Below are 15,552 nucleotides of genomic sequence, written 5' to 3' on the forward strand. Positions count from 1 at the left end.
GGAATTCTGGAAATTCCTTTATGGGACCCTTCAGAAATCGGAATTATACACCTAACAGATTTCAGTCTGGGTAGAAGGAATCCCTATTTCCCCAGGTCTAGGTCCCAAAATTTCACCAATAAGGGAAAACCACAAGCTTCCAACAAGAAGCGTCTTTGACGCTCCGAACATTAGTATACGTGTTCACAGTTGTGAGGACTCCATGCCTGTTGCAGTTAATTTGTCCTCTAGTTTTCATGTTGGTTTAGCTACGGCAACACCTGTTGTTTGGAGACAGGTTGACTCCTTTTTATGACGCGTGGGTACGAATCATAACAGGTAAGTGGGTTTTGTCAATAATTGCCCACGGGTATGCCATAGAGTTTATTGACCATCCTAGGGTGGGCCACGTACATAGTACCCCTCCCTCCCAACCACTGTTAGAAGAAGTTCAGATGTTACTGGGTAAGGGTGCCATTTTCCCCCTTGACCCTACTGCTGTTTCTCTTTGTTTCTTTTCTCGTTATTTCTTGATCAAAAAATGTAGTGGTGGCTTAAGACCAATTCTTGACCTTAGATCTTTGAATAAACATGTTCTACCGAAAAGGTTTCGTATGGTCACTTTTGCTTCCATTACACCCTTGCTATCGGAAGGGGTGTGGTTTGTCTCCATTGATTTAAAGGATGCCTACTTCCACATGTCAATTGTCCGACACCATCGTAGGTACCTCTCCTTTATGGTGGGCAATCGTGCCTTTTGTTTCAATGTCTTGCCGCTTGGTTTGTCCTCAGCTCCAAGGGTCTTCACTAAATGCATGTCTGTGGTAGCAGCTTTCCTACGCACGAAAGGGATAACAGTCTTTCCCAATATAGATGACTGGTTGATTGTTGCCAGGTCACAAAACCAACTTCAGTCACACCTCTTTATTATTTTGTCTCTTATCCAGTCTCTAGGACTCGTGATCAACATGGAGAAGTCGGCATTGACCCCAACTCATCGAATCCCCTTCATAGACGCCCTTTTGGATTCCACCACCGAAAGGGCCTATCTGCCAGAGGATTGGTTTGCCAACCTACGAGACCTTATCAAACTGGCCATCCATTCTCCATGGCTTACAGCCAAGCAAGTCCAAATCTTGCTGGGTCACATGGCCTCCACTACTGCTGTAATCCCATATGCCAGACTACGCATGCGCCCTCTCCAATCCTGGTTTATATCGGTTTTCAACCCTCTTACGGACAGCCAATCAACCCATCTTTCCCTACCCGAGTCTGTCCGCAAGTCACTCCTGTGTTGGATGAACAAATCCTGGGCGTGCAGGGGGTTTCCTTTTCATGCGCCCAGGCCGACCCGTACGGTTACTATGGACTCTTCCCTCACGGGCTGGGGAGCACACTCTCAGGGCCTTACTGCCGACGGCAAATGGACAAAAGAAGAAAGCACGTCACACATAAACGTGCTGGAACTTCTCGCCGTGGACAGAGCCCTAAAGTCATTCAGAAGGGTCACAAAAGGCAAATTGTTCAGATACTCACCGACAACACCACGGTGATGTATTACCTGAACAAACAAGGAGGCACTCACTCTCTCCATCTCTTGACTCTCACCATCCAAATCTGGGACTGGTGCCTGGAGAGAGAGGTACACCTATTGGTAACACATCTACCAGGGGAACAGAATTCTTTAGCGGACACACTCAGCAGAAATCTACTTGCGAACCACGAGTGGTCTCTCAATCATTGGGAAGCGAACAGACTCTTTCGGGTGTGGGGCGTTCCGGAAGTGGACCTGTTTGCGACCCAGGCCAACACCAAGTGTGCCCTTTTTTCTGCATGCCACCATGCCTCCCTGAAAGACGGGTGTCTGGGGGACGCTTTCCTACAAAATTGATCAAGCCGTCCAATGTATGCTTTCCCGCCTTTTCCCCTATTACTGAAGGTGGTAGCGAAGATCCAGAGGGAGAACGCCCAGTGCATCCTGTTGACCCCTTGATGGCCCAGACAGCCCTGGTTCTCCCCTCTACTACTAATGTCCGGCTTCCAGACAGGACAGATCTCCTGACATCTCAGGACGGTCAAGTACTTTACCCAGAAGTTCGCAATCTAAAGCTCACAGCCTGGAGAATCCTGCCATCCCCTTAACTCCTTTTACAGCTTTGTCCAAACCCGTCCTAGCGATTATTGAAGCCGCTCATAGGGCTTCAACAAAGCGTTCCTATATTTATAAGTGGACACGATTCTGTGGGACAAAATCCAAACACAGCCCCTATATCAACGGTACTAGAATTCTTGGTGTCTTTATCAGATGCAGGTCTGTCCCATTCTTTGAAATGCTATTTAGCCGCTATTTCTTGGTTTTGAAGGAAGGAGGGTCTTCCCTCTTGTTTCTCAGATCCCCTGGTTAAAACCTTTTTAAAGGGTATGGCTAATACAAAACCTCCAGTGGCCCCCATAGCTCTGGCATGGAGCCTAGAGTTGGTGCTATCGTTCTTAACTAAATCACCATTTCACCCCTTAGCCACAACGAATATCTCCTATTTGTCATGGAAGACTGCGTTCTCAGTGGCCATAACATCAGCTAGGCGTGCCAGTGAGTTATGTGCACTGTGGTTAGACCCACCATATCTAAAATTCCATAGGGACAAGGCCGTGCTTAGAACTGATGTTGCCTTTTTGCCCAAGGTTTCTTCCTTTTTTCCATATGTCCCAAGAATTGATAATGCCCTCTTTTTTTCCAAAACCCGTCCTCACCCATGGAGCATACCTTGCACCTCCTCGACGTGCGAAGGGCCCTTGCCTTCTATGTTGATAGAACAGCATCCTTTTGGAAGTCCCCTCGGTTATTCATAAAGTATCGTAAAGACATGGCGGGCTTACCTCTGTCCTCTCAAAGGTTTTCTTCCTGGATTGTCTCCACCATTAAACTATGTTACCGTATGGCTGGCAAAGACTTACCGTTGCAGGTTAAAGGCCATTCCACAAGAGCAGTGTCGACCACGACCGCTTTCATGAGAGGAGTACCGCTTGACGTCATCTGCCGAGCTGCCATTTGGACGACCCCGCTGTCCTTCGTTACCCACTACAAGTTGGATGTTACTTCCAAGAGAGATGCCGAGTTCGGCAGAGCGGTTCTGTTTTCAGTGGTGGCATGACTCCCACCATCCACGGTCAGTAGCTCGCTAATCTACCAAATATACGATTCACAGTGACTATGACAGGAAACTATAAGTTGCTTACCTGTAACTGTAGCTTCCTGAGTAGTCACCTGTGAATTCGTACATACCCGCCCTTCCTCCCCTCGGGTATCATGCCACGCCTTCTAGCTGCTTTCCGCCGGAAGAGAACTGCTGGCTAGCCCCACCCACAGACTATATATACTCGGAGAAGGGGGGCGTGGCTAACCAGGGGGTCTAACTGTCAGTTTTTATTTTCTAGAAGGTTCCGAGTACTGTTGCGCAGGCTCAGAGATACCAAATGTACAAATTCACAGGTGACTTCTCGGGAAACTACAGTTACAGGTAAGCAACTTATAATTCTCTAGTGTCCCAAATGGTCAGGGCTTTGGACTTTCTAGCCCCTAAGCCACCTGCTCCTGTAGAGGGTGTCCTCTTTCCCTCAGAGGAGCAGGAGCCTCCCTCAATTACAGCCTTACCAAACTGACCTTACCTTCTCAAATTAGCTAAGGTTCCTGATGTGTCTCCAGTCTTCGCCCTTGCAATTCATAAGAGGATGGACTCTTTGTACAGAATTTATTTGTCTACAGCAGAGTGGGTGGCCCATCCCTCCAAACCAAATACTGTTGTTGCAAAGGTGGCTTAAACATGACAGCTAAGAAGTCACCATGACCCCATCTGACAGAAGGGAAAAAGATTGACTCTATGGGGAAGAAAGTTCATCTTTCAACATGGCTCTTTGCTCGTATGTCACACTTCGCAGCATACATGAGTGCATATCAGTCTTTTCTGTGGAATAAGATCCTACCATACTTTGATCGTTTGCCCCAGGATAATCAGCGCCTTCCTAGGGCGCTGCAAGCAGAGGCTCTGGCTCTCTCTCGACTCCAAAAAGACTTTGCAAAACATTTGGCTGAGTCTGTGAGCAAGCTTTTTGCCACCACCACTTCTATCCGTTGGCATGCCTGGTTATGTTCTTCAACGTTGTCTGAGGAGGGACGTTCCCTAGCTTAAGATTTGCTAATGCATGAAGAGGGACTCTTTAATCCCCTGACTGATGACAAACTTAAACATACCCAGGAAGTGCATCAAGCAGCACACTAGTTTGGTTATCCCTGGCAGTCTTTTTACCAAGAGAGATCCCGTTGGCAATCCCCTTCCTTTTATTACAGGAAGAACTTGGTAAAAGTTCCAAGTAAAGGACTCCTGTCCTTTAGGCGGAAGGCAAAGACGTGGTTGTGGGACCAGGCCTTCGGGCAATCTGCTAACTAGATAGGACAACCAGGCAATTAGGACAGGCAGGACTGATATATGTGGACTGATAAATGTGGAAGAAAACTCTGAACCATGAGATAGCGAACATTGACTGGCAATAAGGAAGAAGCGGTATGAAATTTTATTGGTTTTATTGGTTTTAACGGGTTTAGATGCAATGTATTGTTGTTGTTTGCTAATTTGTGTTTTTTGCTTTATTGTTTATTATTGATGTATGCTATGGGCATCGAATTGTGCCTTGGATGTGTAAGCCGCCCTGAGTCCCCTTCGGGGTGAGAAGGGCGGGGTAAAAGTAAACCAAATAAATGAGTAAAACCCCTAATTTTGGGACTAAAAGTTGCAATGTTAACCTTATTAGATCACAATCGGGACAGAAGCAACAATATGGGGTTAAGAATTGATTTCACCCCTACCAGAACAGGGCTAACCAATCAGGGGGGCCCAAGCTGCGTCGCTGATGCTTCTTTGACTTCCACCCATACGCCACTAACTGTTTCGGTTGAATCAATGGGTGACTCGTTAGATGTTTGTGGTTTCTCTCAGGTTATACGAAGTTGTGTTGCTCTTCGAGGTCATTCCTCTTCCCTTATGCTTGATAATCATTTGGCGCCTTTCTTTGAGCATGGTCAGTCATAACTTCCGATCGCTGGGTCCTTCAGATAGCTAAAAATGGCGACTCCGTTTTGAGTTTCTTAAGCAGCCCCCTGTCACCCCTCCTTCCTCTCCTCTCTTAGAGGGGGTGAATGCATTACTTCAGAAAGAGGCGATTTCTCGTCTGCATCTTTCAGTTTTTCAGAATGCTATTTTCTTGCTATTTCTTGGTGCCAGACTGAGATGGCAGTCAACACCCCATTTTGGGTCTCAGGGGCATTAATAAGTATATCCATTCTAAGAAGTTTCGCATGGTTTCCCTTTCTTCAATACTTCCCCTGTTAAATAAAAATGCCTGGTTTGCAACTATCAGTGGAACTCATAAGTAGTTCGCAGTCTCTTCCAGACGTGGTACTTTCCAGAGCTGGACATCTTTGCCAGCTCACAGAATGCCAAGTACTCCCTGTACTGTGCTCGCCAATGGAGGAACGTAGCTAGGGGATACCTACGCAATGCATTTCTTTTAACATGGAACGCTTACTCCCTCTATGCCTTCCAACCCTTCCCTCTCCTACTCAGGGTTCTGGCCAAACTCAAACAGGACAGAGGGAGGTGCATCCTTGTGGCTCCCTGGTGATCCCGCCAGCCTTGATGCTCTCTTCTACTAGAGATGTGCAAGGAGTTGCATGTGCGCCTCCCGAACAGAGTAGATCTTCTCGCATCCAAGGGGGTCAAGTTCTTTACCCAGATGTTCAAGCCCTTAGGCTCATAGCTTGGTGGATTGTTCCAAGGCTCTTGATTGATCTCTCTACCCTCTCCAAGCCCTTCGTTGGGATCATAGAGGCGGCCCATAGGTCCTCTTGTATCTATAATTGGTTCCGTTTTTCAAGTTTGCTTCCCGAAAGGGTTTGGATCCAGTTTGGGCTCCTGTTTCCTTGATTCTGGACTTTTTGGTCTCTCTCTTTCAAAAGCAGGCCTTTCATTATCCTCCTTAAAATATTACCTAGTTGCCATTTCTTGGTACAAAAGGAAGCTGGGACTTCCTGTTTCTTCGACCCCTTGGTTAAACTTTTTCTCAGAGGATTTAATAATATCAAGCCTGCAGTTGCTCAGCTTGCTCCCACTTGGAGTCTTGAGTTGGTTCTGTCCTCCTTAACGAAACCTCCTTTTGAGCAGTTAGCCATGGCTGACATGCCTTATCTTCATGGAAAATGTCTTGCCTGGTAACAATTACCTCTGCTAGGAGGGTGAGTGAGCTTTGTGCCTTGAGATCAGACAAGCCTTATCTCTGTTTCCATGAAGATAAAGTAGTACTTCATACTGATATAGCATTTCTCCCTAAAGTAGCATCTAATTTTCATATGTCCCAGGAGCTGGTATTACCAGCCTTTTTTCCCCACACCTCTAGAACAGAGTCTCCATCTGTTAGAAGTTCGTAGGGCCCTAGCTTTCTATGTTGATAGGACAGCGGGGATACGAAGATCCCCAAGATTGTTCATGAAATATCGGAAGGATGCCAGTGGCCTTCCGGTGTCTTTGCAATGCCTATACTCTTGGATTTTGTCAGCGATCCGACTGGCGTGTCAACGAGCAGGTTGAGACCCTCCTCAGAATGTGAAGGGTCATTCCACAAAGTTCATGTCCACTTCTGTGGCCTTCATGAGGGGCTTGTGACTGGATGCGGTTTGCTGTGCTGCCACATGGTCCACGGCGCTTACCTTTGTGTCCCGCTACAAATTGGATGCCTTCGCCAAGAGGGATGCTTCGTTAGAAGGGCAGTCTTCTTCTCTGCGGTGGCATGATGCCCACCAGCCATGGTCTGTAGCTCGCTAGTCTACCATATGTGCAATTCACAGTTGACCACAATGGAGAAGTATGGGTTGCTTACCTGTAACCGTATTTCTCTGAGTGGTCACCTGTGAATTCACACATCCTCATCCATCCTCCCCGCTGTTGTCATTCCTTGGTTTTTCTGGCTGCTTTTGTGGAGGAAGAACGGAAGCAGTAGCCCCTCCCACTGGCTACATATACTCTCAAGGGGAGAGTGGATGGGGCTACCACCGAAAATGTTTCTAATTTAGTCTAGAAGGTTCCGAAGCTGTGTGCTCAGGCACAGAAACTACCATATGTGCAAATTCACAGGTGACCACTCGGAGAAATACGGTTACAGGTAAGCAATCCATATTTCTTTACCCACTTTCTTTCCAAAGCCGCCTTCACCTCTGGAAATGGCCTTATACTCCCTGGATTTTGGAGGGCCTTGGGGTTCTATGTGCATAGAACGGTCCCTCACAGAAAGTCACTGAGTCTTTTCCTTTAGTACCATAAAGATGCTTTGGCTTCACGGATTATCTCAACGATCTGTCTCACCTACCAACTGTGAGGATGAGACCCCCAGCAACATGTGTCCATGCACTCAGTTAGAGCAGTATTCACCTCTCAAGCATTCCTGTGAGGTGTTCCTATTGAAGGCATCTATAGAGCAGCAATGTGGGCTATGCCTTCCACATTTGCTGCACACTACATATCAGACATTCTTGCAAAGAGGGACGCAGCCTTCAGCAGGGCGTTGCTATTCTCCTTTGTGGCATGACCCACTTCCAAAGGTTAGTAGATTGTCGGTTACCCATATGTGTGATTTTTACAGACACCATGATGAAGAAATAACAGTTGCTTACCTGTAACATATTTCTTTGTGTGGCGATGTGTGAAATTCGCACAGTCCCACCCATCCCCCCTCTTGTGTCCTGCCTCGGCACTTCAGCTGTGGTCTAGTGGCTGGAAACTGAGGCTTAGCCCTGCCCAAGTGCATTTATATACTTGGGGAAGCGTAGGAGGAGCCTCTGCCAAAATGTTTCAATTTATAAGTTGTCGAATGTTCTGAATACCTGTGCATGCGCATAGAAAAGCCTTGTGTTCAAATTTCACAGATCAGAACTCGAAGAAATATGGTTGCAGTTAAGCAACCTTTTTGTTGGTGGTGGTGGTGGTACTGAAATTACAGTGCGTCTTACAATAGCAGAAATACAGTATTTATGAATAGTGCTGAAATGTGTATATCTGTTTAATCAGATTATCTACCTCTTGTGATATCTCAATGATATTTTGAAGCAGGCAACAAGTGTGCTTATATTTGTTTTTTTAGAATATTCAAACTGTCCAAAAGGAAATCATTATTTCTGATTTCATTTCTGGATTTGTCTCTCTCTTTCCCTGCAGGTACTTCCAGTGCCAGCCCAAATATGGCCTGTTTGCGCCGGTTCATAAAGTGACCAAGATTGGTTTCCCGTCAACGACACCAGCCAAAGCCAAGACAACTGTGAGGAAGGCAATCCCAACACCCACCAGCTTGAAAAGAAGTCCAAGCGCCTCCTCCCTCAGTTCTCTCTCTTCTGTGGCCTCATCAGTTAGCAGCAAGCCAAGCCGCACAGGACTAGTAAGCCTCTTTTCTGACTCTCATCTTTTCTGTCTTTAGAGGAGAAATTGGTTTGCATTTGGCTCTTGTAAAGCAAGAGAATAGTACAGGTCTTAGGAGGTAGCATGATCCAAATTGATAAAGAGCAGTTTGCAGGCCACAGGAGCCCACAGGAGTCTATCATTTATCTGTCTGTCTGTCTGTCTGTCTGTCTATAATTTATCTATATTTCTATCTATCTGTATCTTTTATCTTTCCACCATCTATCTATCATACCTCTCTCTGTCTCTCATCTGTCATGCATATCTATTTATCTCCTCTTTCTTTCTTTCTTTCTTTCTTTCTTTCTTTTTTGTTCTATCTACCTGTCCATCATTTATCTATCTATATATAAGTTTATCTATCTATATGTAACTTTATCTGTCTTATCATTTATCTATCTTATCTATATGCAACTTTATGTGTCTTTCTATCATTTGCCTATCCTATCTATCGCTATCTATTTCTACCTTTCTATTATATGTCTATCCAATCATCTATCTAAGTTTTTGTTGTAGATGTCCTCACATCTCTGGGGGTGTGAGGACAAATTTACTGCATGTTTGTCTTTCCCTTATTCCTTTTCGGACAAGGCTATTTTTAAAATAGGAAGGGACTGCTTGTTATAAAAGAAATCTGTCTCAGATCAAAATCACCCAAGAAGCCTCAAAAACATGGTTAAAATGCTCCATGCTCCTGAAAGACATTTGGGGGCAAAATATAATGTTTGCTTGGGGGTCAGTCCCCCATGCCTTTTCAGGGATTTTGTGGCCCTCTAATCTCCAGAAATTGCCCACGCCTTTTCTAAAGTCCACTGAAAGCACACATAAACAAAATCTTCACAAATCCTATAGAATACAAGGATTGGTTTATTTTAAAACATATATATTTAAGCATTTTTTGTTACAAAAATATCAACCCACACTTAAAACAAGCAGGGCCTTCAATTATAAAGGAAATTAGTTGCATGGAACACTATAACTTTTTCCCTTGTTGCTTTTTGTTGTTGTTTTCATTGTTAAAACTGGGCTGCAAGTCTGAAGTTATTGATTTAAAGCAAAGTGTCACAAAACCTTCTAAGTCACAAGCTTGGGCTGTAGTCCTAAGTACACTTATTAGGGGATAAGTGCAAATGAATACCATGGAAGTTAGTTCTAGATCAGGCCTGCACAACTTGTGGCCCGAGGTCCAGGAGCAGCCCTCACAAGGATTTGGTGAGGTCCACAAGGGCTCTGGGCCTAAGCTGCGAGATGGAGGTCACACACAGCACCACAGCAGAGTAGCACTTGAAACCCACCATTCCCTTCAAGTTCTTCACTTCCGCTTTGTTACTTCCTCTGAAGGAAAGGCGCCCTCTCACAAACCCATAGGGAGGCGCTAAAAACGTATGTGTTCCAGTGAGGTTTCTCCTATTCAATTTTGGCCCCTTATTACTACTAAGTTGTGCCAGCCTGTGCTAGATAAACAAGCACGTGAATTTGTTTTCAGGACTGTAATGCTAAGCTTCCCCTCATTCATTTAAAGGGGAAATTCTTATGTGGGAGATGAAAGGGCTGGTATCAGGGCAGTGTCAGTAAGTGTACTGTTTAAATCCAATGTGTGTTTGTGGCGAAAACAAAATCTTTCTTCAACTTGACATCAACTTTAACGGTATCATCTTTTAGGAAGTGTGAAATTATAACATTCTTTCCTGTTGACTGGGCTAAACAACAGACCTTTCTAGTAATTTATAAGACTTTGCAGCACTAGCAGCCAGTGGTTGAGAACCAGCACCGCACCATAGACAAGCGATCTGTGCAGGGCACCCCTTAATCTCACCAGTGCCGGTTTAACCACGTTTTAGGAAGACATGCATGCAGAATTACAGTTACATTAACTTACAGCTAAACAGGCAGCATATGCAGACCCTCAAATGTACTTTTGTACCTGCCAAATGGGAGCTAGGCTCTTTAAAATGAATATCTCATGCTTGAAGTTGACAGAAACATCATCACGGTATGCAAGGAAAATCTCGGGCACCACCGCTCTCCAGGAAGCCCTTAAAGAGAAGCAACAACACATAGAGCAACTTCTGGCCGAGAGGGACCTGGAGAGAGCGGAGGTTGCCAAGGCCACCAGCCATGTTGGGGAAATAGAACAGCAACTGGCACTGGCGCGAGATGGCCATGACCAGGTAGGCCTTGATGATTTTCCTGTTGAAATGCTGATTGCAGAAAGCCAATGCGCTGTCTCCTAGTGCTCAGCCCACCTTTTATCCTCCAGCTGCTTTGGATCATGCCCCCACAATTCCTTCCTGTCAGCCAGGCTGGCTAAGGATTCTGGGTGTTGGCCCAAAACAGCTGGAGGACCACTGTGCTTGCTATTTTTTCATGTATTTTATTTTTGTCCTGCTTTTCTCCTGAATGGGATTCAAAATGGCTTGCAGCAGAAATTTAAACAGAATAGTTAAAACAGGATAAATTACAAAAGTTAACAAACTAACATTAAATAGTACTTTTAATTAAAACACTGTTTTTAAAACATGGAAGTATAAAAACACTTAAAATACACAGTGCATATTAGACATCACTCCATCCTAGTCAGCTAAGGCTTGAAGGCCTGTTTAAACCCGAAAGTCTTTGCCTGTTGACCAACAGACAAAAGAGCAGGCTCAATTGCTAAGCAGAGATAAAATAACCGCTAATTTCTTTAAAAAGTGTTCCATGTAACTAAATTATGTATAATTTACTGTCTAATACATAGCATTTTCCTAGTTTGCCAAATCGACTCTTAAGCTAAATGTGCCAGCTCTGTATCAGCTCAGTTCTAATAAAGCATGACTTTGCATCTGTGTTTGCAGGTAAGTTTGGGGCCTTGGTGAAGAAAGCAAGGCCACGTTGGTAGTCTTTGGAAGCTGAATGTCATGTATGTCGCTAATTCCCTGTAGCGTGGTTTAAGTAAATGAGTGATGCATCTAATGTCCTTCTTTTAAAACTAGCGCATGCTTGAAATGGAAACTAAGATGGACCAGTTGCGAGCCTTGGTAGAAGCCGCGGACAGAGAGAAAGTTGAGCTGCTGAACCAGTTGGAGGAAGAGAGAAGGTAGACTAAATCTGCCCCAATTTTTTTAAAAAAAGTTTTCCCCAGGCAAATTACAATTCTTTATAATTGTTTAACAGTGAAGAAGCAATGAGATAAAAATGGCCATGGACTCATTTGTGCCGATGTCTGTGAGGAAGGGGAAAAAAAGAATCTGATGCTTCTCTCTTATAATATACCAGCTTAGGTACCCAGTGATACCCGGGTTAGCCGTTCATTGGTTTTGGCTGTTATGAATGATCCCATTAGAAAATGCATAAAGATGTGGGTAAATTACAACTCCCGTCATCATCTACCAATGCCCCCAAACTGTACCAATAGTTAAAGTTAGTCATGATGGGTATGTGTGCCAAGTTTGGTCCAGATCCATCCTTGGTGGGGTTCACAGTGCTCTCTGGATGTGAGTGAGCTGCAACTTCCAGCATCCAGGGTCAATCTCCCTGAAATTCTACCAGTATTTAATGTTAGTAATGTTGGGTCTGTGTGCTAAGTGTGGTCCAGATCCATCGTTGGTGGGAGTCAAAGCGCTTTTAGATTGTGGTGAGCAACAACTCCCAACATACAGGGTCAATTTCCTCCAAAGTCCTCCTGTATTTTCTGCTGATAATAGAGGGGGCTGTGTGCCAAGTTTGGTTCAGATTAATTGTTGATGGGAGTCACAGTGCTCTCTGGATGTGGAGGCCATCTTGAAAATTACATACAAACAGGTATATCCATAGATCAGTAGTTCTCAGCCTGTGGGTCCCCAGATGTTTTGGCCTTCAATTCCCAGAAATCCTAACAGCTGGTAAACTGGCTGGGATTTCTGGAAGTTGTAGGCCAAAATGCCTGGGGACCCACAGGATGAGAACCACTGCCATAGACAGATAGATGGATAAGCAGATAGATATTTTGACTTTTATTTATATACATAGATAGATTAAAAAATGTAGCTGTGGTGCTTGATTCCCTCTATTTAAAATTATGCATTTTGAGATGCAATCCACTATATTTATTTTGTTTTACATTTTCTTCATAGGAGGGTTGAAGACCTCCAGTTCCGTGTGGAAGAGGAATCCATCACCAAAGGAGACTTAGAGGTAACATTCCTCCAGTGCTGTTAAAATGGCTATATGGCAGGATGTTGGAAAGAAAACCATTCTAGCTTCTACTCGTATTGCTGTTACTATCAGAATAAAAAGAAAGGGTTTCATCCTGTACAGAGGTAGTCGAGGAATATGCGTAATGTGGTGATCGGATTGTCTTGTTTACTGATATATATATTCTAAATTTTGGAACTTCCTTTCTAATTCTTTGTCCTGTGTGCAAATAAATATCTTCTTTTCATTTTTTTTTATAATTCTGCTCTTTTTGCTCTTATATTTAACATTTTGCAGATGCCATTTCTTAAAATTGCCAACTACAAATGCAAAACTGAAGTTATAAAACTTGCAGTGTGTTGCTAGGGCTTTCCTGAAGTAAATGCTGAAGGCAAATATAAATTATTTTTGTGACCAGAAGTACAGTTGAGCACTGCTAATTTTAGGCCCCGTGTCATCCTATGCTTCTTACGAACAGTTTAAAATTTTCAAGAATTCATTCCATTCAAGGTTCAGATCAAGTAATATAATCAAAAATATATACCAAGTGTTTTCTTTATTTTATTTGCTAACGGATGGGCCTTACCAGACTGTTTAGGCACATGATATTTGATAAATTGGAAATCAACAGTGGAGCCTAGTAAACACACTGCCAGTTTTGTACACCCATAAGCTTCTTTAACATGGCCTTTTAATATGATCTCATTTATACTCTCAAAAGCAATGTGCAGTAAATGTCTTTCCCCTTGCACCATGTGCAATGCTCAATTCCAAACTGACTTGCAGAGCTGCCAATAAGTTCATACTGGAAGTGCTAGCCTTGTACTCAGTTCTTCATTTCACGTTTAACATCTTCTTTAGTTATTCTTTTACTTTAATCTGCCATCCATTTTATCTGGATTTGTCATGGAACACTCATTTGCCTTCTCAGCCTTTGGCCTGACATCTCTGTGTGTGTGTTATGCAGGAATACACAAATTCATTATGATATATGCTGTGAGTCTCAGAGCGGCATTCTTTTGAAAAGAGTTTGTGTAATGCAAGGAAGAATTGTAGGAGCTCTCCCTGTTGACCCTCACCATCAACCCATCGAATGATGCTCCTGAACTGCATTGTATGATGCCTTCAGCATGTTAAATTCATCTTAAAGAAGCCAGATGTGCCAGAATGCATGTTTGCTATATGCCAAACTATTGACTTGGTCATTTTATGACCAAATTGACAGGAATTCCTAGAAGACCACATCAAGCGTTTAGCTGCCCTTTTGCTCTCTCTTGCACTCACATACCCAACAAGTAGCAAAGTGGCATGGAAGTTTCCGTAGTAGAATTCCATGTATCAGTATTGCAGTTTAGATAGGTTTGATTGAAGGCATTTCACATTTACATCTTAACACAGTGTGGTTATGAAGCTTGAAAACTTATTGTTCTGGGCCAAAGTCTCCAGAGCCCACCAGCTAGTATGGACTCCTCTGTATCACATTAATCTTGCATTGTGGGGAGAGCGAACAACACCTAGAGAATGGGAACACTTGGGTACCACCACCCCATCCCAGCTAAAATCCTCCTAGTTGGATTCAAATTGTAGTGTTGAGCATTTTGGTGAGCTCTGTATTTCAACATTTGCTAATAGCAGATTTCTGAAGACCCTGAGAATGTCAGAGGAAAACTGAATGTGAGCAGACACCCTTTCCCTTCTTAACACAATTTTTTTCAGTTAGAAAGCTTTAGTTGCCAAAGTGTTTTAACAACTAATGACACAGGCATGTAGCTTTGCGAACAATTGCAGTGCATTTTAAAGGGAGGGACTTGCCTAATGCGAATTTCTGTTGGGAAATCCAGGAGTGCCCAATAGGCAGAAATTCAGAAAGCTTTATTGTTTCCTTTAGATAAAGCAGGGGTGTCAAACTCATTTTCATGGAAGGCCACATCAGACTTATGGTTGCCTTCAAAGGGCCAATGACTCCATGGACAGGGATCTGTGGAGACAGAGGGCCAACTATAATTTTTTTACATAGTAGTTGGTGCTCTTTAGTTTTTCCCGGTTTGGGTCTCCCCTGATGTTATTGAATGATAACTCCCATCACTTTGGATTATTGCCATGTTGACTGGGGATAATGGCAATTGCAGCCCAACAACTCTTGTGACTCTGCGGTTGGGGAAAGGGGAAAGGACATTTTAACATCAGGCAATCATATCTACAAGCCTTGTATCCATATTCAAACCCCACTCTCCTGGCTCAGCAGAACAAACTGCAGCCTTCCAGGTGTGACTGTACCCCAACTCCCATCAACTCTAGTCATGGTGTTCAGCATCTTGAGAGCCACATAAAATGACATGGAGATGCGCGTTTGGTCTAGGGGCCTTGAATTTGACACATGTGGGAAAGGAAGAGAAATCTGTAAGAAAAGCTAACGCCCATTTGCTGTGTCACCTAGCTCACCCAATAGCTTACTGAAACATAGAGGGATTTTGCACACATATACACACACTTTTGTTGTTTGCAAAAACCAAATTTTGAGTATCCAAACAAGTACGGTTAATTTGAATCCCACCCCCCACCCCCTTTTTGGTCTTGAAAAATTATAGGAAACAGAGCAGGCTGCTCCCTCCTCAACTCAGATAGACACACTTTTTGAGCCCAGTGCTTGCTTTCTTCTGTATATCTTTTAGTGTCCCATTGGCCCAGCTGGCTGTAGTAGTTGTGATTCTCCATTCTTTCCGATCAGGCTGATGAAATAGTCTAGTGAAATCTGCATGTGGCCTGCCCTCCTCTCCCCTTGGTAGTTTTATGCACCTGTATTTTTGCTACGCCAGGTCTCCCTGTCTTTCTTTTCCTCTAGCAAAGATTTTCCTCTATAAAAATCACTTTCCTTTCCAGATCATTGTTAATGCATTTCTAGTGATTGTTATTGGAGCATTTG

The 15,552-nt window shown here is 43.9% G+C and overlaps 1 protein-coding gene across 19 annotated transcripts in view; it reads left to right on the forward strand.

Annotated features, from left to right (window-relative positions):
- The window catches only part of CLIP1 (CAP-Gly domain containing linker protein 1), a 172,636-nt gene that overhangs the window by 57,830 nt on the left and 99,254 nt on the right, over positions 1-15,552 (forward strand). For 18 of the 19 annotated variants that reach the window (XM_060785988.2, XM_060785995.2, XM_060786003.2 and 15 more), the window contains exons 5-8: positions 8,238-8,454; positions 10,448-10,645; positions 11,450-11,553; positions 12,569-12,629. In XM_060785988.2, the coding sequence (XP_060641971.2) occupies positions 8,238-8,454; positions 10,448-10,645; positions 11,450-11,553; positions 12,569-12,629 (580 nt within the window). The remainder of the gene's footprint in view (positions 1-8,237; positions 8,455-10,447; positions 10,646-11,449; positions 11,554-12,568; positions 12,630-15,552) is intronic. The other variant, XM_060785998.2, reaches the window with a different exon arrangement.

This window comes from Anolis sagrei, chromosome X (assembly GCF_037176765.1).
Source record: "Anolis sagrei isolate rAnoSag1 chromosome X, rAnoSag1.mat, whole genome shotgun sequence".
In the NCBI taxonomy this organism is placed as follows: domain Eukaryota; kingdom Metazoa; phylum Chordata; class Lepidosauria; order Squamata; family Dactyloidae; genus Anolis; species Anolis sagrei.